The following is a 25,379-nucleotide window of genomic DNA, read 5'->3' as shown; positions in this document are numbered from 1 at the left end:
AATATATATAGTGTTACAATACTAGTCCTAATCTTGTTAGGAAACCTAGTACGATAAGAATACAAACTATATCACAAATATATACAAATATATCCTACTCTGCGACAAATATTATAATAATCCTATAATATCTATCACACCTCTGCAGTCGTAGCGGGAGGAGGGCGAACGCTAAGACTGGACCTAAATTCCAGAAATAAATCTCGTGGTAGGCCTTTGGTGAAAATATCTGCAAACTGATATCTAGTAGGAACATGCAAAACCCGAACTTGTCCCAAAGTAACCTTTTCTCGAACAAAATGAATATCCATCTCCACATGTTTGGTGCGTTGGTGTTGTACCGGGTTGCCAGAAAGGTAGATAGCACTGACATTATCACAATAAACAATAGTAGCCTACCGTAGAGGACAATGTAACTCAAGTAAAAGATTACGAAGCCAACATGCCTCTGAGACAACATTCGCGACGCCCCGATATTCCGCTTCTGCACTCGACTTAGACAAAGTATGCTGACGCTTAGATGACCAAGACACGAGGTTGTCCCCAAGGAAACAACAATAGCCCGATGTGGAACGTCGGGTATCGGGACAACCTCCCCAGTCAGCGTCAGTGTAAGTAATAAGTCGATGAGAAACAGTCGGATATAAATGTAAGCCGTGATCAATGGTACCCTGAACATAACGCATAATGCGTTTTAATGCCTCAAAGTGAGGTTCCCGAGGATCATGCATAAAAAGACACACCTGTTGTACCGCATAGGCAATATCTGGCCTAGTGAAAGTGAGGTACTGAAGAGCACCTGCTAAACTACGATACAAAGTCGGATCCCGAAATGGTGGTCCTGCATCTGCACTAAGCTTTGACTTAGTGTCAACTGGAGTAGCTGCAGGTTTGCATGAGCCCATACCTGCACGCTCTAAGATCTCCTGTGCATACTTTTCCTGTGAAAGTAGCAAATAAGAGGGAGTACGGGTTACCGCTATCCCTAAAAAATAACTCAACGGACCCAAATCAGTCATAGGGAACTCAGTTTGTAACTGAGATATGATCCCTGCACGTGACTTGTCAGAAGAGGTAGTTAATATAATATCATCAACATATAGAAGCAAATATGCCATATCATTACCCTGTCGAAAAATAAACAGAGAGTTGTCACTCTGAGAGATGACAAAACCCAATTTGATTAGAAAATTTGCAAAGCGTTGGTACCAAGCTCTGGGAGCTTATTTCAAACCATAGAGAGCCCTGCGGAGTCGACAAACATGAGTGGGTGCTTTCTGATCAATAAAACCCGGAGGTTGGCGCATATAAACAGTTTCCTGCAAGTCACCATGTAAAAATGCATTTTTGACATCTAGTTGATGTATCGACCACTTTTTAGCCATAGCTAAACTGAGAACAATACGAATAGTGGCCGGTTTAACTACCGGACTGAAAGTCTCATCACAATCCACACCAATTTCCTGCGACCTGCCATCACATACAAGACGAGCTTTGTGCCTTTCAAGGTCACCATTAGACTTGTATTTATGTTTAAATAGCCACATGCAATTAACAATATTCACCCCCGCAGGCCTAGGCACCAATTCCCATGTCCCTGTCTTAATTAAAGCACTATATTCATCATTCATCGCCGCATTCCAATTATGGTCATGTAAAGCTTGTTTATAGGACTTTGGAAGGGGTGATTTATGAAGAGTGGGACCCGAAGGTTGAACTGTAAGGTTACAATATTTCGGGTTGGGTTTAAAAGTACCACGTTGACTACGGGTGACCTGGGGCGAGGGAGGTGGTGGCCGAGTTGGTTGTATGGGAGGAACGCCACGCATCGGTGGCGGTGAGTAGGCTGCTGTGGCTGGGCCGGGGCTGCTGGCCGTGGGAGGTGAGGGAAGTGGGGTCCGAGGGCTACCCGCGGCTGGGACTGGGCTGCCCCAGCCAGCCTGCAGAGTAGCCTGCTGGACAGACGTGTGTCTGGGCAGGTGACACGGGGCTGGGCTGCTGAGCAGGTGGGCCGTGTGTGGGCTGTTGGATAGGGGAGATTTGTGGGCTGACATGATTGGCAGCTGGGCCTTGTGTGTTTGGGTTAGTTTGTTGCGGAGAGTAAAGTATGGGATGCAACAAATGGGGTGAGGGTGTATCATCACCTAAAAAATCATAATCATGCTTTCGGAAATGAGCTAAGTTTCGGAACGGGAAAGTTGCTTCATCAAAGGTGACATGACGCGATATGATTATTTTATGTGTGGTGAGATCAAGACATCTATACCCTCTATGGTCAATAGGATAACCCAAGAACACACATGGCGTAGATCTAGGAGCTAATTTATGTGGAGCTGTAGCAGATAAATTAGGAAAATAGAGGCACCCAAAGACACGGATGTGATCATACGAAGGAGTTTTTCCAAACAAGGCTAAAGCAGGTGTATTGTTTTTAAGTTCTTTTGTGGGCAAAATATTTAGAAGATAAGTGGCCGTTTCAAGAGCATAAAACCAATACGAGGGGGGGAGAGACGCATGAAAAAGAATAGTACGTTTAATATTATTAAGAGTACGAATCATACGTTCAGCTTTGCCATTTTGTGAAGATGTGTGTGGACAAGAAAATCGGAAAAGCATTCCATGGTGAATACATTTTTGCTTAAAAGGGTCATTATCAAATTCCCTACCATGATCACATTGAAAACTTTTAATTTGACGCTCAAATTGGGTTTCAACATATTTTCGGAAATTGATGAAAGATTGGAAAGCTTGAGACTTGTATTTTAAAGGAATGGTCCACTTAAAGTGAGTATGATCATCTAATAAGACTAGATAATATTTGTGACCTTGAGCACTACGAATAGGGGATGTCCATAAATCGGCATGCATAATATCAAAAGCACAAATAGTAGTGTTATTAGAATTATCAAAGGGAAGTCGAGTGTGTTTTCCTAATTGACATGAATTGCAAAACTGGGAGTCATGCTCCTTATTACAATAAATATAATTTTTAGACTTAAGAAAGCTAAAAACTTGAGCTCCAGGATGTCCTAGACGACTATGCCAAGTAAATGGGGAAATAGCAGTGAGGGTAGTAGCAAGACAGGTTGACGAAGTGGACTTGGTGGTTTTGACTGGATATAGATCTCCCGAACTATCACATCTCGTTATTAGTCTCCCCGTACGAAGATCCTTCACAGAAAAACCAAAAGGATCAAACTCAATAGACACGGAATTATCAGTAGTAAATTTACGAACTGAAATAAGGTTCTTAATGAGTTGAGGTGCAAGGAGGACATCACGAAGGATGAGAGGTGTTTTAGGGTGGGGAAGGGAGCCATGACCATAACCGGTTACTGGAATACGATGACCATTACCAACTAAAATATGATTTTTAATGCTTAAATTAAACAGGGGTAAGAGATTACCAGCATTGTTCTTCATGTGAGATGTGGCACCCGAATCCACGTACCACTGATTGTCGGGATTTGGAAGTGTCATTGTAGAGAATGAAGAAGCCAAGTCTGTCGGAGTCATGGGATGTCCATATTGGGCCGAATAGGCCTGCTGGGGTCTGGGCTGTCCAAGGATGGACTGCTGGTGCTGCTGGACTGGGAAAGGAGGTGGCGGTCTGGCCCAAGTCTGATGCTGAGCCCATTGCTGAAAACTGGCCCAGAGTTGCTGCTGTGTTGGGCCTGTTTGGTTGGGTGGGGTGGTCTAGGCCTGGGCCGTTTGGTTCTGCTGTTGCTGACCACGCCCTCTGCCCTTGCCTTTGGGTTTGCCACCCCGCCCTTTGCTGCTGCTGCCACGTCCACTGTCGCCACCACCTCTGCCATGCTGATGCGGTGGCTGCTGCTGTTGCTGGGCGGCTGCCGCGGTGGTGGTGGTGGTGGTGTTGGTTGTTTGCGTGAGAAACGCTTGCCCGGAGTTGTCCTTTGCCGATTTTCGAGACTCCTCTAACAAAATTCTTGATCTTGCTTCATCAAATCCGGGTAGAGGTCGAATTTGAGTGATGGACTGAGCCACTCCATCATAGTCTGAGTCAATTAATCCGGCACAAAGACGTAACACCAAGGTTCTCTCGGACACGGGTTGACCAACGTTAGCAAGTTGATCTTTTAATTCCTTCAATTTCTGACAATAAGAAGACACATCTGGAAAATTCTCAACAAACAAATTGTTAAACTGATTTTCAAGATAAATAGCACGAATTTCACCATTGTCTTGAAAAATATTAGCGAGCCTATCCCAAGTTTCTTGTGCCGTAGCATTCTTGTACAACACCGTGCTTCGTAAATCTGCAGAAATTGTATTATAAATCCACTTTTTCACAATTGAGTCAAGGCGGTTCCACTGCGCCGTGGTGAGGTCCAGATTTCGGGAAAACTCCTTGGGTTGGAGTGTGTACCATTGAATAATATATATAGTGTTACAATACTAGTCCTAATCTTGTTAGGAAACCTAGTACGATAAGAATACAAACTATATCACAAATATATACAAATATATCCTACTCTGCGACAAATATTATAATAATCCTATAATATCTATCAGCGGCCAATTCATGAGTGGCCGCCATCAGAATGATTGCAACAATAAGAAGCGGGAGAACACTAACATGTCTCTTTGCCATTATCATATAGTCTATGTTGCTTAAGCTAAATGTACACACTCTTTTCTTAAATTTCTTTTTTTGATTGATGTGTTCCAATCTACTTATTCACGGCCTTTTTATAGCCTTAAGATTAAGATTCCTTGTTTAATTATATAATCAAAGTCCACTTTTCCACATGGTATCCCAAATTTTTGGGATGGCAAATGTTTCATTTTATTGAAACAAAATGAAACAAGAGAGCAATTATTTCTATTTAAAAAGACTTTTAAATTCTATTTAATTTATTAAGTCCTAAAAAAATATACCGGTCACTTAATTATTAAGTTTTCCTCGGCAAATAGTATGGAATTTCGATGCAAAATTATTTAGTTACATGCATCATGCAATGACTTATATAATCAAATTAAAGCGCAATATTTTGCATATTTAATTTCATACATATATATATGGAGTATTATTTGAAAATACTAGCTAGAATAAACTCCGATAAGGCAAACACAAGAAACAAATCCACAACTCTAATGTCATACATACATTAACATCAAAGTCGAATTTTATATAACTACGACGTGCAAAATTAAAGATAATTAAATAAATATATTTAGTTTTTCTCAATGGGAATTACTAATTATCCCTTCCTAGTGAGGGATATAGTAACGTTGATGAACACATTGTTTTCTATGGCCATTGCATTTTGAATGAGCTCCTTGTATCTCTTGAAAATCTCTTCAATGATGGCTTCGCCGAAATGACTTGTTAGTAAGGGCTCAACCACAGATTTCATGCACTTATAAAAGTCGTAATGATCGGAATCCTTTGATGAATACTTACAGTATTCATTTGCTTCCCAATTAACTTCACAAACACGAGCTTGATCGAAACTAAAAGATCCTTCTTTCTGCACCAAATATCTGAGCTCTGCTGCTGATGGAGGATATTGAGGGATATTGTATGTATTTAACTTCTCTTCGCCGATTAAACCCTACAAACATACGTACATTACATCATAATTTATCGAAGAGTTCTAATAATTTCTTTGATTCGTAAGGAAGAACATCGTAGGCTCTAATTTGTGACTTGAAAATTTCCATTTTATTATCATCATTATACAATTATCTTAGTCACATATCATTATCATGTGTAAGAAAGTGATTATACAAAGGAATGGACAAGGTTTTGTTTACCCTTTCTTTTTAATTTGGAAAACAGAAAATACAATATATATATATGGACGAAATAAATGTTGTTACAGCAATAATACAAGTGAAAAAAAAAGATAGAGCAATAATTACGTACGTTCTTATCCCCTCACCAAGCCCCCCACCCCCGTACAAAAATAATAATAATAATAAATTAGTAATAATAAAAATAAAAAAATTACGTACGTACTTATCCCCTCACCAAGCCCCCCCCCCCCCCCTCTTAAACCAAATTTTTTTTTTGAAGGGGCGATTAATTTGGTATGAATGATGGAAACGGAATGGAAAAGAAACAAATAAAAAAGGGATAGAAATCTTTTAACCATTATCTTTTCATTTGATTAATTTAACTATGAAAAGAAATCACTTAGCCAAACTTCCATTCTTTTTGTGTTGAGGAGTGTAACTGTGTAAGGGTAATTGTTACAATAAGTTTGAGAGATAACAAATAGATGGAAACCATTACCTACCATTGGGTAATGGTATAGTTATTATTGCTCAAACTTACTAACCAAACACTTGGCTACAAGAAAAAAGATCAAAGAGGGCGATGTACATTGATCAAGGAAGGCGAGTTTAATTTTGCCTTGTTAGTTTCTATCAAGGAGGGAGAAATTATAATTGCCCTTTTATTACAGAGCAAAGAGGGCGAATTTTACTTTCAATTCGTCATTATACTTCAAAGCAAACAGGGCGAATTAATTTTTCGTCCTCTATAATAGAGCAAAGAGGGCGAATTCACAAAATCGTCCTCTATAATAGAGCAAAGAGGGCGAATTTCATTTTCGCCCTCATTGTTCAATAAAATAAATCAACGACAAACATTACAGAGTAAACGTTTTTTCTATTTTACAAAACAAAAAAGAAACAAACAGGGCGAATTCCATTTTCGCCCTCGTTGGTCAATAGCAAAAAGGGCGAATTCCTTTTTTGCCCTCGTTGGTCAATAAAATTTTTAATAAAATAAAACAATGGTTTTCTCTGTCAAAACAAAAGGACATAAAAAATTAAAAAGTTAAACGTTTTCCCCCAAAAATGTATGAACCCTAAAACTTCGTTCAGATTTTTCGCTCTAATTCTTCGACCTAATTCTTTGCTCTAATTCTTCACTCCTAATAGACGTTCAGATTCTTCACTCTGATTCATTGCTCGAAGTCGGTCAGATTGCAAGTCAGATTTTGCTCCAAATCATTGCTCGAAGTCGGTCATATTGCAAGTCGTTCAGGTGTCTCAAAATTTTGGTAAATTTTGGCTCAAAACTATGTGATTAAGCTTTTGATTTGTAAGAATTTGTTGATTCTCGAAATCCTTGCTCTTAATTTGTTGATTTTTTTGTCAATTTGTTGATTTTTTTTTTCAATTTGTTCCTGCATGTTAGTATTGCTCTAAATTTGTTGATTTTTCTTTTTCAATTTGTTCCTGCATGTTAGTATTGCTCTAAATTTGTCAATTTTTTTGTCAATTTGAGGCGATTTACTAGCTTTCTTCTCCATTGAAGCAGCTTCTGAGCTTTGTCCTCCAATTGAAGTAGCTCCTCCATCAAATCAGTTTATCAGGTAGTATTTCTTAAATTATCAAATATATAAATTTCAAAATCTAGGGTTTACTACTTGTTAATTTGTTCGAATTTTTTATAAATTGTTGTTAGGATTCGAAATTTGTTGCATATTATGCGAAATTTATGGAGTTAAGCTCAATTGTCGTGATTGCAGCGAGTTCTGAGCTTTCTCCTCCATTGAAGCAGCCTGTGAGCTTTTTCCTCTGCTGAAGCAATTTCCTCTATTGAAGCACCTTCTTAGGTAATGTGTTAAATTATCAATTTACTGCTAATTAATCGTCTCATTATATTTAATTTAGGGTTTGAAGCACAATTAGTTTGGTTCACTGCTCAAATTCCTTAGTCAAGTCGCTAAATTCTGGTATTATTTGAATAATTTATTGCTTTTTTAATTAATTGTTTATTTTTTCATTATACATGTCTATAATCTGAGATTTGTTCAGCTGCATTTTTTTTTTTTTTTTTTATAATTGTGAATCTGCTTTTATCAAAAAATTGGTTATGAATGACCAATTTTCTATCAGTTTGGTTGAGTTTAACGATTCTAATTTTAAGCAGCATGTTTCTTGTTAATATTGGTCTTGGAATTTGAAAATTGATGTGTGTAATTGCAATTTCTGAACTGGCTAAAGCCATATGAGCAAGCTGCTAAAGCCGAATTACCAATGTGTGTTCGTCTAATGAGATATTATGCTGGTGAGTGTTGAAACAGGCTAAGGTGTTAGCATTGCCTCTTTTATTTTTTCTTTCACGAAGGTCTAATTCACCAATGTGTGTTTATCTAATGAGATGAAGTGTCTTTAGTTTGTGTGGAATTTCCCATTGAATTTCCCTATGTTTGTGTGGATGTTGAGGCTCTGAAATCTCCTTTGATGGGGCTTTTCGAAAAAAGGCGTGCTAGAAAGTTCTTCATTTACGTGCAAGATTATGAATATAATGACCCTAAGTCTCACGAAGGGTTGGACTTAAGCAAGATTACTGCAAGAGTTCATAATATTTCATCTTATTCCTTGATTATTTTAAATTCTGTTCTTTTGTCTATGAAAGTTGTAACTATTAGTCTAAGGAAATGTTAATTAATAGTTCTAATGTTGATAGTATTGTTTGTGAATAAGAACAAATCACCTTATAATTTGCCTAAAATTTTTCTTGTTTGGTGTAGAAAATATGGATTAGAGGATGATACAATTGATTTCATTGGTCATGCCTTGGCACTTTATCCGGATGATAGTTACTTGGATCAACCTGCCATTGATTTCGTGAAGAGAATGAAGGTAAAAAGCAACATCATGGATTTTTACATTTGCATAGAACTTTTTTTGTTCTTCAGAATAACCTGTTCAAGTTGTCAGTGAAAAGCTCAATCTGCTCATAGAAGCTTGGTTCTTTCCTTAGCAAGGTTAATAGTATGTATAGTATTTGTCATGCGCCTTTTCATCTGACTTTACACTGTCTAAGACCTGATGCTATCATTGAAGAATTTGCTTGGTTATGCCGAATGTTGTATGCTATCTTATTGGTTTTATTGATGTTTATGCAATATGAATGTTTGTTTAGAATATTTATTATCTGTTAACTTTTCTGGGAGTCAGTAACTTTTTCATTGTTAAAAACCTCCTATGCAGGCTATGAGCTGCATGAGCTTGAGTTTTGTTGGACAGATTACTTTGTGGGATAACTTTGAACAGATAACTTTGTAGACATCTATTCTGCAATACTTGTTGGGCAAGGTCAGATCTGAATTTCTAATGCTTTTGTATGTATTAATAACCTATAGCATTTTTATTCTTTTCTTTCACTATTTACCCTCTTCTGTTAAACTTTCGATTCTTTGATTCCTTCAGAAAATGGAGTAACAACATTACTGGAATAATTGAATTGAAGAGTAAAACTGAATTCTGATGATTAATTGCAGCTCTAATGTGGAAGACAAGTGAAGACAAGTCCAAGGACACTCAAACCATAAATTTCAGCTTTACTAGCGATGGAGTGATAATTATATTGTAGTTGTGCATTATGTTAGCTTAATTATGTTTGTTGTACAAGTAGCATGTTTCTTGTAAAGACATTCTCTTGCATTGTAATATACTTTTTGCTAATAAATAATGTTGATTACATAATTATATAATTAATTGTATTACTTATTTATATATTATAAAATATGCCCTGTACAAGAGAACTATTTTTTTAAAAAAAAAAAAAATTAAAAAAATAACAAACAGGGCGATTTTTTTGCTTCGCCCTTCTTGATAACTGACAAAGAGGACGACTAAGGTGCCCTGTTTGAGTTGATTTCATAGGGCGAAAAAACTAGTTGCCCTGCTTGAATCGGTCAAAGAGGGCAAAAAATTTCGCCTTCTTTGAGATCAAAGAGGGTGAAATTTTTTGCCTTCTTTGATCTCATACGAAGAGGGCGAAACATCTAAATTGCCTTGCGAAGCTAATACAACGATGCTAAGAGGGCGACTTCAGGGCGATTTAAAAGTCGCCCTCTTTGCCTAAGAAGGCGAAATTTGGCTCTAAGAGGGCTATTACATAATGGTTTGATTGATTCCATTATTTCCAAGCAAAAAAAAAGCCCTTCCCAAACATATTCTAGAGTTTCCTTCAATGGTTAAACTAAACAATTAAAAAAGTATACTTCAAGAGTCTAATGATTCATTTCGACACAATTTCTTTAATTTGTTTATTAAGGTGTATGTTTTTCTTATTTTTTTGGTGTTTTGTCTATATATTATAATGAAATATATTTAAAATTATAATTACTAAATTTAATACATCTATCCCTCTTAAAAAATTTTAATTAGTGTCTAATTAATTAACTACAAGACCGTGATCTGAGCTAGCAATAATGTCATGAGCTGAGGCCGCCGTTGCCCTTCTTTGAAGTTGCCTTTAATCATATTCAATGATTACTTGATAATCAATTCAAAATACAATAACAATTCAACACTTTGTTATGAAGGTTATAGATATAAGTTTATAAATAATTGGTTTTCATGGTTGAGGCATATAATGGTTTTCATAATAATTTAAAAAAGTATGAAGGTATCTTTGCATGAAATTAATGTAGAATAAGCACAATATTTTGGGACACAAAAAATAAAAATAAAAATAAAAAAAAATAAAAAGTAAAAAATAAAAAATTACAGACACAGCATTATGTGATGGAGGAAGTATTTAATAACTAATTTCAATGTCCAACACATGATTTTATCATGCTTTTTTAATTAATTCGATCAATTACGTCATAGTTTAACAAATGTAAGGGTATAAAATACTTATGATTTATGAAAAACAGAATTTGAAACACAAATGAACACTTCATTAAAATTAATCAAACAACATATAATGCATTATGGTACAAGCTATGCCAGTACTAGAACACATACAACAAGCTTGTTAATATCACCTTTTTTTTACTTTTTTTGAACGGGGTAATAATATCATTAAATAATAGCCATATGACACCTGCAATAATAAAGATTTGTAAACCACAGATATAGAGAAAATATCATAAATTTTTACAACCAAAATCATAACTAATTTGCATATTTGGCATATCTCATACTCCACTGATTCAAGCTTGACATGAACACTGATTTTCGATCTCTTTGCATCTTTTCTAGCGATTAATTAAAATAAACTTAAAAGTAGAATCCAAATTTGTAGGAGTAGCTTATTTATTTAATTTAGGTAGATATGAAAAGGCGGTCCAATCTAAGTTACTGGCCTAAAGTAGTGTACCATACTAAACCAGTCGCGGCAACAACAAAACCGCAAGCAGCCCTAGTGTGTGCAAAACCTAGTTGGGTCATTGAAGATGCTGACGCAACTGTAATCCTTGCAACACGGTTTATCATTGCAAGATAGGCCGAATTCTGCGCATTCCGATGCAGCCACACCGGTGCCGAACACCATGACAAGTATGGCAATGGCCAGCAATAGCAAAACTACATCAACAACATATTTCTTTGTCTTCATCATCTTCCTTGTAAAAAAAATTGAGGGTTTTTTTTGTTTGTTTTGTCTGTGTTGGTGCTCTTTAATTAGTCCAAATTTTGGTTACCTTTTATAATTAAACTTCAAAGTTGATGGCCCTACTAAATGTTATGACATTTATGTTAATTAATAGCCACAAACTTTAATATAAAATCTATTATTAAATGAACTTATTTTAGAATTTGGTAATTAATGAGAGGTAAGAATGAGAATACTTCTAACCATTACATCTTTTGTTAAAGGGAGTTATATGTGCATAATTTTGTTTTCATTGTAAGAAAAAAAGTTTAAAAAGAGAGAAAATAGGGAGAAGGTGGTAACTTTTGATGTTTTTGAAAATAGAAGTTGGTAATTTTCAAAAAAAAAAAATAAAATAAAATAAAAAAAATAAAATAAAGTTGGCATAATAGAAGGTGGTAAATTGTCAAAATTTCCTATTTTTATTTAATAAAAATTAGTAAATAAAGTCAACACATCTTCAAAAATTATAATTAGTGTCTAATTAATTAACTACGTGGGCGTGATCTGAGCTAGCAATATCATGAGCTGAGGTTGGCGTTGCTCTTCGTTTGAAAGACTTTTAAAAAATATACCGGTCACTAATTATTAAGTTTTCCTTATGAGTAGTATGGAATTCCGATGCAAAATTATAAAGTTACATGCATCATGCAATGCCTTATACAATCAAATTTAAGCACAATATTTTGCATATATAATTTCATACATATATATATGGAGTATTATTTGAAAATACTAGCTAGAATAAACTCCGATAAGGCAAACACAAGAAGCAATCCACAACTCTAATATCATACGTTAATATCAATGTCGAATTTATTATAAGTACGAAGTGCAAAATTAAAGATAATTAAATATAATTATCCCTTTCTAGTGAGGGATATGGTAACGTTGATGAACACATTGTTTTCTAATGCCATTGCGTTTTGTATGAGCACCTTGTATCTCTTGAAAATCTCTTCAATAATGGCTTCGCCGAAATGACTTGTGAGTAAGGGCTCAACCACAGATCTCATGCACTTATAAAAGTCGTAATGTTCGGAATCCTTTGATGAATACTTATAGCATTCGTTTGCTTCCCAACTAACTTCACAAACATGAACTTGATCGAAACTAAAAGATCCTTCTTTCTCAACCAAATTACTCAACTCTGCTGCTGATGGAGGGTATTGAGGGATGTTGTATGCATTTAACTTCTCTTCGTCTATTAAACCCTGCAAATATACGTACATTATATCATTTTTTTATCGAATAGTTCTAAATTCTTTGATTCGTAAGGAAGATTATCCTAGGCTTTAATTTGTTACATAACTTAACGTTAATTATTCGATTTATTAACTATTATGTAGAAGTACATATACATTTGTTCATGTTAATTGTATAAAATGCAACAAATTAAATTGCACTCCTCCTTAGTCATTTTTGTAATGAATCTAATCAAAATTTAATCTTTTACTTACAATTATCTCTTTTATTTCGATTGAGAAAATTTTACGCATTATGCTTGATAATCTTACTGTATATAAATTAAAGTACTTCGTGTTACAATTGAATCACATACCATTTACATTTCTACTTTCGTGCATCTATATATTTTAAATAATTCTATTATATCATCGTCATATATATAATTTCAGTCAATCATTATTTTTTACATGCAATAATCACTTCTAATATATATGAGAGGATTTGCATTTTTTTTTATATACTTAAATTTGCTTATACACAATTACACTTAATTTTATTGCCATCAAATTTAAAATATTATATCTTATATTATCAAATACTAGCATCATATATCAACTAATACGTTTATCACGTAAGGGAAAAAATACAGAAAATGTGTATTATGATTACGTACCTCAAACACCATACTATTGAGAGCTGTAGCAAGAAGGTCATACATGTAGCATGATTCCTTGCTATATAGTTCTTCAGTTTTTCTTCCCAACATTGTTAGCACCATCATCCCTCCTGCTACTACTTCTTCAGATCGACGGCTTAAAAACGTCGAAAAATCATTTTCAAATTGATCAGAGTAAGCTTTAACCACATTAGAGGGACTAGTCTTTGATATGTAAACATTTCCCTTGTTGTTCTCTATCCCTTTTGGTATCTGTTTCAAAATCATCAAACACCAAATTAAACTTTGTCGGACCAAATTGATTAAAATCCAAACTATCAACATGGTATGTACACGTAACTAATTGTCTAGATCGACAACGCAATAAGATTGACATTAGACATGAGTCACATGAATATGACATTATGATCTTTATTTTAATTGTTTTTTTTTGACACGCTTTTTATTTGTAATTATGATAAAACTTAGTCATACATCGTGTAGGATTCTGTTAGAATCACCGTACTATATTTTTATAATATCAAAATTTTATAATTTTTATTTGTCGTTAGTTATTATAAATATTCGTTATTAAACTTGTGCTATAACAAACTTAATAAAAGAAGCATGTCAAGTAAAGAAGAACAAAGAAAGTATTTATCAAGGCATGATTGAATGGAACTAATACTTAATCAACCTAAAAGAGTGTGATTGAACATTACGTATGACTTTTCTTTGAATTATAATAATGAGTTAACTTTAATCTAAACAACCTGATTTCATTATGATACTTTATTATATTGAATTCAAATTTACAACAATTATTTTATGTTATATATGCCTTAAAAAATACAACTATATGTGACTTGAAATTAAAATTTTCATCTCATTATTATCATTATACTACAATTGGGAAGACTTTTCGATAGCTACAATAAAAATATAGCCATTATAACCGTTTTCAATCTTGACCCTTCAATTTTTTTTGGATCAATCTAGTTCGTCCATGTATGTAGTTGTTTGACATAAAAATATAGCCAAAAAAAATGTATGTTTTTCTTACTAAAAAATATATGGACAAAATTAAAGTTTATAGAGCATAATACAATTGGGGTAAAAAAAAAAAAAAGATAGATAGATAGATAGATAGAGACATCACCTTAGACAACCAATGGACACTATATGAGGAGTGGACAAAATGCAGGTGGTTTGAAGGAAAAAGTCTACCATAGAAAGAGCCAGGTACACCACTCACAAAACAATAACCAAAATCATCTCCCATTTTTTTCTTAAGCTTATCTTCAAAATTTCCCAATGACCTAAAGATTGTGTTAAAATCATTTCCTGGAAGATCATTCAAGTAGACTTGATACTCTTGGGGCTTGTTTCCAAGCTTTCGACGTGCCTTTTCGACGGTGTCTATAAGCTCGGTGATCAAACTCAAGGTGTTTAGCTCGGCGGAGGAACAACCCAAGTCAGCTATGCACATTGTTTTTGGGAGATTCTTGCAATATGACTCCCTTATAGCTTGTTCTTTCAATGGTTTTGTTAATGTTAATACCTGCTTCTGTTGCATCAAAATTCAAATTCTTGATTAGTGGGCGTTACCACGGAAAAAGTGCTCGTCAACCCTAAAACACATTTTTAGTTAAAAACTCAAACCCGGCTAAAAAAAACTCAAAAGTTTATTTGACCCAACAAGTCCAACATTATGTTATATATGAATTCGGTCATGGAATTTAATGCTTAGGCATGGCCCAGCCTTAATTTTCACCACATCTATGACAATTCAAAGAGAATTACAACTTGCACCAAAATATGTAATTTATGGTAGTCATCTTTTATTAACTCTTATCTGAACTTATTTTTCCTGAAATAATTGGAAATGAGATGAAAAGAGTAGAGTCTATCTTAGAACAATAGCTTTATGTGGTTACTTGAAAAGAGGTTGGTAGATCTCAAGAGTTTAATGTTAAGATAATGGCATGGAGCCATGGACTAAAAGCTTTTTATGTATCATTTGTGATTAAGGTCTTAATCCTTAATTATTCCCTCTATTTTATGTATCATTCGTGATTAAGGTCTTAATTCTTAATCACTCTCTATTTTTTTAAATTGACACACACATATTATTTTTTTCTTTATTCGATCAAACGCCTTGCCTTAATTTTCTTACTAACAAATCATTAACTAATCACGTACGTATACTTTTATATTACAATTTTATAAAATTTTTACTAAGAGACAATTTAAAACATTAATATAAAGAGCATGGTCAAACACATGCATGAATCCGCATGCGTGAAAACTAAGAGTGTCACTTAAAAAAATGACGAGATTTATATTACTATCTCCGTTAATGGTTATCTGCAATTTTAGAATTTTTTATATATCTCAAATAATATCCCAAACTTGCAGATAACCATTAACGGAAGTAGCAGTAGATAACAATAAATTTAATTCAATAGAGTTTTGCATGAGTTGCACACATACTTGTATCTAACCCTTTCAACTATGGTATATATAGTTAAATAATTATTATTTAACTATCTATAATTAAGTATATTTGATCGTAGGAGGGCAAGTAAACCTTATGCATCAAAGTGTAAAATTTACGTGTTTATGATTCAAATGAAGTCTTATATTAGAAATTTAGAAGCTTGTAAAATACTTTGGATGTAAATGTATATTTCGTGACATAACAATTATGTAGCCAGGAACTCTCGACTCCATATGATACTATGTAAAGATTTAAAAACGCCTTTATAATGAGACATGTGTGTAGATATAATAAAAATATGCATTTATTATTGTTATCTAATGACATGCATTATAAAATAAAACTAACTAACTACCTGAATATACGACGTTTTTGCATAGCTGATATCATTAGTACCCTCGTTCATGCGAAATACTTGCTTCAACTCAGTTGCCATAACCATTTTCTCTTTCTCTCCTCTTTTCCTTCCTTACTCTTACGTGATTATGCCTCTTTTTAACGTGTTATAACCTTTGAATGAGCTATGCAAAAAAAATTATGTGCTATAACCTTGTAAATGTGACCATTATTTATACTAAAGGTTCTTCATTTTTTTAGCCTTGGGACATAACTATTCAGTACCACAAAAAAAATTAATAAGATATGACAATATTTATTTGTGTTCCCATTTACAATAAGTAAATCATTTCTTATCATATATAATAAAAGTTTTGTAGTTTTGTGCATGTTGTAATTCACTATATAATTGAGGAGCACTATGTCACGTTTTTTCCATTTAAATAAATAAAACTTTTTGTTGTTGGGAATGTCGTACATATGTGAAGAATAAACAAAAAGTAATTTTATGCTTTTTAACTATTAAAACATGGCAACAGTATATATAAGTTAGTTGAAACAATCATTGTACTCTATGTGATTTTTGAGGATACAATTGCACGTGCTTTACAAATAACATGGCAAGTTGGCAACAATATATAGAAAAATTTGTCTAGAACTACCCTAAAGATAGGGTGATTTGTGAACAACTACCCATTTTTTTTATTTGTTAAGAACTACCCGAAAGTTACAAAACGTTTGGGTAGCACTACCCATTAACGTTTTCCGTCCAAAAAAACGTTAATGGGGCCCACTTTTTCACTTTTCCCACTTAATTAACTCCCCTAATTACATTCTCTCTCCTCCCTAATCAACTTCTCCTAAACCCTTGAAATCAAACCCACAAATTTAGAAATCCTACCAATTACAATGACCAATTAGACATCCTACCAATTACAATGACCAATTAGTAATTAAAATGCAATTGAATTCAATCTTAAAGTAAAAAAAACCGAAACCTAGAACTCAATTGAACCCCTAAACCCTAAAAATCAAAACCCCCAATTTTGTGAACCCATAAACCCTAATCCGAATCACTAATTTACACCCTAATTATGTTAATTGCGTTAAATTAAAACTTGTAAACAAATACAACAAACAATGAATTAAAAGGAAAGTGTGAAACATTACATAAATAATTAAGAATTTGTGTTCAATTGATTGAGTTGTTCTCTTGAATTTTTTTAGTGAGAATTGAGGGGAGGTTGATTAGGGAAGAGAGAGAAGGTAATTAGGAGAGTAATAAAGTGAGAAAGTTAAAAAATGGGCCCAATAACGCCTTAAGTGGACGGAAAATGTTAATGGGTAGTGCTACCCAAACGTTTTGTAACTTTCGGGTAGTTCTAAACAAATAAAAAAATGGGTAGTTGTCCACAAATAGCCCTATCTTTAGGGTAGTTCTAGACAAAATTTCCCAATATATATATATACTTCCTCCGTTACCTATGAAGGGTCGATACATGAGCATAAAATTGTACGCGGTTTACTAATAATATGTACTTCGTATATATTAAAAGTATTAAGTAATCATAAGATAAAATACTTCTTTTGTTTTCTTATACTCTACTGCCTCTTTTTTTTATTTTTTTTTTTTTTTAGCTAACACCTTTCTATTATCATGTTTGCCAACACATATTTTTAACGCTTAATATCTCTAATTATTAACATTGCAAAATTTTTAAAAAGGGGATATTAATAAAATATACATTGAGATGATTCAAATAAGATCCCACACAACTATATTTTATCGTATTTATAAATCACAAAAGTGAGTCAAAGTGAAGTGTGTGAATAGTGTAAAAGTCAAACGATGCCAACTAAAAAAAACGAAGGTAGTACTTGCAATACATACGATACTTGGGCACTTTTTTTGGGAGTTGATTAGAATAAGTTAGCAAGTGATGACTTTTATTAATATAATTCTAACACCAAGCTAAGAATAGTATAGAGAAGGGTTAGGTACAATGTATGTAATTATTTTGATTAATCTGTCCATTTACATAACCTAATCTCTTCCTCAAAGTGTATGTCATGAAGGTGTCTCACAAATAAAAAAAACAAACATCTTCCTCGATCAAAGTGTATGTCATGAAGGTGTGTCACAAATAATTTTAGGATAGTTGCCCTCGAACCTGACCCCCATTGGGAACCACATGGTGCCCGGAACCCGCAACTAGCTTACATTAGGGTCGCTTGAACTTCAACCCCGAGCCCATGTTGGGTCGTTTGTATGAGGCAAATAGATTCATATACAACCTAATAGTAGAGTTGATCATAAGTAAGGCAAGGTTAATTAATTAGTTGGAACAAAATAGGGCCATATAAGTTAGCGTGTCATAATGGTTATGGTTTTAATTAATTTTTATTAATTGGTCCATTGAATCATTAATCTTATCAAACTAACTAGTTAAATAACGTGTTACACAAGTGTAAATATATATGTATCGATTAAAAGTATAATGGGTTGTTAAATATCGCCCTTAAATATCTAACTAACGCCCGCAAAATAAAATTAAATTACGTATTTATCCTTATAATAAAATTTCGTTAGATCTTATGGACAACGACGAAGTACAAGAAACACAACCTTAGACGCTCGTAGAAGGCTCGTCGAATCGTATGAAATCGGTACATCGCAATAAATTTTTTTTAAAAAATTCGAAACCAGGAAACGTCTAGTTTTTAAGAATACCCTAGGCTGAAACGCCTAATTTTTTTAGAATACCCTAGGCTGAAACGCCTAGTTTTTTCGAAACATCCTAGGCTATTCGAAAAATCTAGGCGTTTCAGCCTAAGATATTCTAAAAAACTAGGCGTTTCACCTCAAACACCCAAAATTTTCATACAACCACACGGTTGTTCACAGGAACTAGGCGTTTGAGCCTAGGACGTGCGAAAAATCAAGGCGTTTACCGCGAATTTAGAAAAAAAAAACATTTTCTCCATCGGCGACCGACTTCCCTCTGTCCTCACTAATCATTACCGCGGTTGTAGATTGTGAAACCGGAGGTAAGGAGTTGGTGGTTAAAAGAGGAGGAGGAGGTGATGGTGGTGGTGGGTAGTATGAAGAGGGGGGTAAATTGAGGGGTAATTTTTTTGATAAAAGGGTAAATTTGTAATTTTAATTTATTTTGCGGGCGATAGTTAGATATTCGAGGGCGACGTTTAGCTATATGAACATATATATAAAGAGAAAGTGAATTTTTCTTTTAATTAATCGGAGCTCCTATACTATGGCTTGGTTTCCTTTTTATAACCCTACAAAATGCCAATATCCTATGCCCATTATTGTGACATAGTGGAGTACCATGCATTCTAGCTTAATAATGCAACTAATTTAACCATTTGCATTATATTTCTGTATTTATTTTCCTTGTATTTTAAGGTAATCATAAGGGGAAAAAAAAATAGGGCATATAAATAACGTGGAATAACATGTTCACCACATCCCTTTTTATTATATTAATGCAACAACCAAGTCAATTATTCCAAAGCACGAGTAAAAGAACTCCTAAAAGTATACGTATAAGTCATCAAACTCGTCCCCTTCTTGTCAAGGAAATAGTAACATTAGTTACGATAGTCTTCTCTTTGGCCAATAAGGCAAGAACAATTTCTTTAAATCTTCGAAAAACCTCGTCAATGATTGTTTCCCCAAAATGACTACTGATTAAGGTTTCAGCCACGGCTCTCATACATGATGCTTGTAAATTCATAGTATCATCGCGACTTGTACTGTCAATTGAGCTACCAACCTTATGATCATCATTTGAATCCCAACTAACCACTTTGAAGGTATGAACTTCATTCAGAGCAAAAGATCCTTCCTTAGCCACCAGATACTCGAGTTCCGAGGGTGATGGTGTATAAATGGGAATGTTGAATGTGTTTAGTTTCTCTTCTTCTATGTAACCCTGCACAATATATATGTTACATAAAATTAGAAGTGTCAAAACCTAATCCGACCAACTCAAACCCTACAAAAACCCGATTCATATTTCAACTCCCATGGATATAATAATTTGGCATAACTCGAATTTAAAATAGATTCAACCCGATTCAATCTAACTGAACGAGACCCAGACATGCGAATTGACACCTCTACGTAAAATTGATTGCATGATTCCGATGAATAATTAAGCTACTATAACACGTACAAATAGTTATATATCCTAATTAATTAATTAATTATTGCTTAATATTTAAAAAAGAAGGGTGAATATGTATTTAATTACCTCAGAAACCATATCATTGAGAACCTTAGCAAGATGGTCCCACATGTAAGCAGATTCCTTGCTTTTCAAGGAAATTTTGAGGTTTTGGGACCCGATGGCGAAAAGTGGCAAAACTGAAGGATGTAATCCACCCTATTGTTCGAGTACAGGCTGGGTTCAGATTATTGTCGGTAAAGGTCGGGTCCTCAGATCGAGTCAGTTTTTGACAACTCTAGGGTCTCAACAATTTTCGCCACCGGGCCTCGAAATAAACCTCAAAATTTCCTCAAAAACTGCGGATTATAGCCTTCAATTTCTAATTTTTTAATCTTTTTTAGCCAAGAAATAAAAATTGCCGAGAAGTTTACCATGGTCCCTAATACCCTTCGAGAGTTTAATTGGGTGGGTGGAACCATCCAATTTGTCTTTAAATGGTCATTTTACCGGTTTTTGTACATGCATTTTGTATCAGCTATAATTTCTCACGGGAGCTTTATGTTGCTGGATGGTCATATATGGGTCCACGCAATATTGTATGATTCCGGAATTCATCCCGTAGTGTTCTGTGAAATTCCAACACCAGCTCCCGACACCTCCTAAATCGCTCCGATTTTGTGTGTTATAGAAGAGTTGTCGATTCGGGTATTCAAGTCGAGTTTGGGTTTGGTCAAATGATGTCTCGAGTTAAATCGAGATCAGGTTATGTTGGGTCAATCTAGCCTCAGATCAAGTTCAAGTTCGGGTCGGGTCAATTTCAGTTGAGGTTATTCAGGGTCGTTCACCTGTTCGAATATATGTCGGGTTCAATTCGAGCCAAATTCAGATCGGATCAATTTCAGGTTTAGGTTGTGTGTGAGTCGGGTTTAAGTAGGTTAATAGATGGGACATTCGGATTCGAGTTAGTGTTGAGTTGGGTTTTGGTTGAAGTTCAATCCCAATAAATATTGATGTGCTCAAGTTGAACCTATATAATTACGCCTTCCATAATTGATCAGTATTATCAAGATTTTATTAAACCTATATATGAGTAATAGAGAACAAAAGGTATACAAGCTAAATTGGATTGTGGGTTTATAGATTTGTAACAGTATATAAGTTGAACAAAAGACATATAAATTTTATTAAACCTTCCATGACTCGGGTACAGGTTCTAATTGGGTCGGGTACTAGCTAGTTCGGGTTTAGATTGTTATTGGGTCGGATTAAATTGGTTGACGGTTACTCTCAGGTCGGGAGCAGGTTCGGGTTCAGGTCAAAAAGTATTAGATCAAATCGGTTGTCGGTTAACATCTGGTGAGGTTCAGGTCGGGTCACAGGTCACTACTTTTACCCGATTATCTGGGTACAGGTTGGGTTCAAATCATTGCCGGTTCAGGTCGGGTTCTCGGGTCAGGTCAGTTTTTAACAACTCTAACCATGATATAAATTTCATTATAATATATACCAATGTTACAATTTTATTAACATATATAATTAAAGATTTTGATCCTGGAAGACCATGAATAATGTTACTTCCAGCCTTCCAGGTGAAGAGATCAAGGTCCAGACGTCCAGTGGGTCCATTATGTGCTGGAGTAACAAATGAAGTCCAAAAATAAATGATTATAAGAATCTTGATTCTTGATACCATATTTGTTGGCCGGACCGGGGTAACCAATGTACTTCGTATTTAAACATTATGTTTTATTCATATCCTATAGTAATTTTACCCATATATGATACTGAAGATATATACGAGTACATTTTAAGATGTATGTTGTAGATCAAAAAAAGTCAAATAGGACAAATATATAGAGATAAAGGCAAATAAATAAATCCACTCGCATGCTTTATCGATTCAAACATACAACACACAATACACTGTATGTGTTACAAGAAAACAAATCACAACGAAAAGAAAAGCCATTAAACTTATATTTATGATAGTCTAATAAGACCATGCATATACTGGATAAATTGTTTTTTTTTTTTTTTTGTTATATATTACTTTAGAAATTCCACGAAGAGCTTCCTAATACTTCATTTCTGTAAGAAATTAAAGAATATAATGAAGAAGGAAGGTCTCATTTTAGAATTACATATGTCGCGTAGATTTATTGACAATTACCACCACCAATCGGTCCAAACCAACTGCTACAAGAGTAGGGTTCACAACATTGACCAGGGAAACAAGAATCCCCAAGTTCTGTACAAGTAAAGCCTCCGTCGTCTTGAGCCGCACCACTTTGCACCATCATGAAAATAATGGCAATAATGAGCATCAAAACACCTACATAATTCTTTGTCTTCATAATGATATTTTTGGTGTTATAGTATATAAATGATAGATAATAATATGATACTTTCTTCTTTTTTGTGTTTTATTTCATCTATTAGCAATGATCCTTATTTATAACCTCCAAAGTCAATGTAATTTCTTTAAAAAAGAAATTTGAAAAAAAAAAGCAAATAATAATAATAATAATAATAATAAATCAGTTTCTAACGTGGCCATGATGTATATGAGCCAGCAACGTCACGAGGCCGGTGCCCTTGTTTGAAGTTGAATTGGCTATTATAATCATATATACAAGTAGGTATATATATATATATATATATATATAATTACATAAAGTTTATCTTTACAGAATATATTGACGGATAATATAAACCTATTATCTATATCAATATATAATTTGGTCAATATAAGCTAGCTATAATGAGCTAGTTAATAATGATGGTTGAAACTCATGAGTACAATTTTGAATTTTACTACTTCTACAAAATCTTTTAGGTAAAAGTACTAAAGTAAAAATTCGAGGGCAAAAGGGGATACATTCTTCATCTTTTTCATATTTTTGCTTTTGTAACAAATTAGCTATTATACGAAGTAATTAATTTCTTTGGCCTTTTTGGTGGTACTTGGATTTAATAATCTATTTATCTAAGCTTCAAATTAGGTAAAATTACAGAGGTAACCTTTACTAAACTAATAAAGTCAACGCATCCTTCACCCGTGTCCTACATTATGGAGATGAGTTGGCAACGTCATGAGGTGCACTTCTCTGAAGTTAGGTCTAATCACGTAATTCCGTTCCTTAATACAATACCTCTTTCTCTTTATTATGTGAGGAATAAATGCTCAAAAGAGGCAATGTATTAAGGGACGGAGGGAGTACTGTTTAATTAACTAGGCTTTTATTGTCCCCGTTAAATGCAAGGGCTATAAATATATACTCCTTCGGCTCATTTTTTTTTTATTAACATAAATCTTTTGTCAAGTTTAACTTGACTATGGTGAAAGTTCACCAATTAATCCTTTTACTTATCAATAAATTAACCGCTTGACAATACTTTACCATAACTATATAAATCGGGAAAACTAGTTAAAATTAAGATGAATTTGAGAATAGCGTTAAATAATATTAAAAAATTTCATATAAAAAGGTAAAGAGGAAGTGTAACATGTGGAGTTTAACGCTTACAAATGCATAAATTTGACTATAATAAATACTTCTAATTCTCTTTATGTAAAAGTTATAAAAAGTTGAGTAATATTTTGAATTTAAATATTTCAAGATGAATTTAACCAAACTACATCTAAATATATTTCCGAATATATTTACAAATATATTTATATATATATATATATATATATATATATATATATATGTATATATATATATATATATATATATGTATATATATATATATATATATGTATATATATATCTATATATATATATCAGTTTTTGGGGTGATTGTGTTCTGGCTGCTACTTATTTGCTGAATAAGATTCCATCTTCTGTCCTACACTGGAAGAGTCCATTTGAGAAACTGATGGGTGTTAAACCTGATTATTCTTCTTTAAGGGTGTTTGGCTGTTTGTGTTATCCTGCACAAAAGGTGTCTGACAAGTTTGCAGCTCGTTCTAAGAGGTGTATTTTCTTAGGGTATCCTTATGCCCAGAAAGGATATAAGCTGTATGACTTGGATGCTAAGAAGATAGTTTTGAGCAGACATGTTCATTTTGTGGAAAATGTCTTTCCTTACAAAACATTATTTTCTGATAATGTTACCGATCCCTGTACTTTACCCTTACCATCTCTTATTTTTCCCTCTCCTCCTCCCATACAAATTCCACCACATTCTACACCTCAGATTTCACCACAAAATTCATCACAACATCTTCACACAAATATTCTTTCAGATTCATCAAATGATGTTTATGTTCCTGTTTTTGATGCAAATATGTCTTCTGACTCTTCTGCAAACACTAGTTCTTCTTCTAGTTCTGTTCCCTTTGTTCATGATCAACCTCAACCTAATAAACGACCTAGGCAAATGCCTAAGAAATTTGGTGATTATCATGTTACTTTACCAAAGTCTGTTCAGCCACAGACTTCAGATTCTGTTTCTCAAAGTTTCAATGCTTTTACAGAACCTACTCTTTCATTTCTTGGTGCTGCTGATGCTTCTAGTCTGTCTAAGGTTCTTTCTGTTCAGGAACCTAGTTCTTATTTTGAAGCAAAGGGTAAAGCTGAATGGGTTAAGGCAATGCAAGAAGAAATTGATGCCCTGGAAAGGAATGACACTTGGAAAGTTACAAGTTTACCTTCTGATAAGAAAGCTTTGGGTTGTAAATGGGTTTATAAAACCAAATTTAAGCCTAATGGTGATGTTGAGAGATGCAAGGCAAGGTTGGTGGTTAGAGGTGATAGACAGATTAAAGGCAAGGACTATAAGCACACTTTTAGTCCAGTTGCCAAGCTGAACACAGTTAGGGTTGTTCTTGCTCTAGCTGCAGCAAAGAATTGGGATGTGCAGCAATTGGACATCAACAATGCTTTTTTACATGGTTATATAGAAGAAGAAATATATATGAAACCACCTCTTGGCTATGAAGATGTGGAACCAGGGCAGGTTTTAAGGTTAAAGAGATCCCTTTATGGTCTCAAGCAAGCTTCCAGGCAGTGGAACAAGGAGTTGCGCAAATTTCTTGTTGATTTTGGTTTTGTTCAGTCTCATCAAGACTATTCTATGTTTACTCATGCTTCTAATGGTCATTTCACTGTTCTTGTTGCCTATGTGGATGAT

General features: G+C 34.1%; 1 protein-coding gene and 1 long non-coding RNA gene across 3 annotated transcripts; one reads left to right on the top strand and one right to left on the bottom strand.

Moving 5' to 3' along the window:
- Positions 1 to 6,800: 6,800 nt before the first annotated feature.
- On the top strand, positions 6,801 to 9,510 carry LOC145609410 (uncharacterized). 2 transcript variants are annotated; one of them, XR_014106026.1, is made up of 6 exons: positions 6,801 to 7,034; positions 7,295 to 7,349; positions 7,506 to 7,592; positions 8,514 to 8,625; positions 8,977 to 9,081; positions 9,196 to 9,510. It is a non-coding gene; the product is annotated as an uncharacterized LOC145609410 (long non-coding RNA). The 2 variants fall into 2 exon arrangements; XR_014106025.1 differs by having other exon boundaries at positions 7,262 to 7,349.
- Positions 9,511 to 12,231: 2,721 nt separating this feature from the next.
- On the bottom strand, positions 12,232 to 16,162 carry LOC145609433 (S-adenosyl-L-methionine:benzoic acid/salicylic acid carboxyl methyltransferase 1-like). Its single transcript, XM_081664920.1, has 4 exons — positions 16,070 to 16,162; positions 14,374 to 14,781; positions 13,233 to 13,487; positions 12,232 to 12,585 (listed from the first exon to the last, which is right to left on the bottom strand). The coding sequence occupies exons 1-4, from the start codon at positions 16,154 to 16,156 to the stop codon at positions 12,232 to 12,234; spliced, it is 1,104 nt and encodes a 367-aa protein (XP_081521046.1). The 5' UTR covers positions 16,157 to 16,162.
- Between the last annotated feature and the right edge of the window lie 9,217 nt (positions 16,163 to 25,379).

Source organism: Chenopodium album, chromosome 23, assembly GCF_948465745.1.
Source record: "Chenopodium album chromosome 23, dcCheAlbu1.1, whole genome shotgun sequence".
Classification (NCBI taxonomy): Eukaryota; Viridiplantae; Streptophyta; class Magnoliopsida; order Caryophyllales; family Amaranthaceae; genus Chenopodium; species Chenopodium album.
This window is presented reverse-complemented; position numbering and strand designations above follow the sequence as displayed.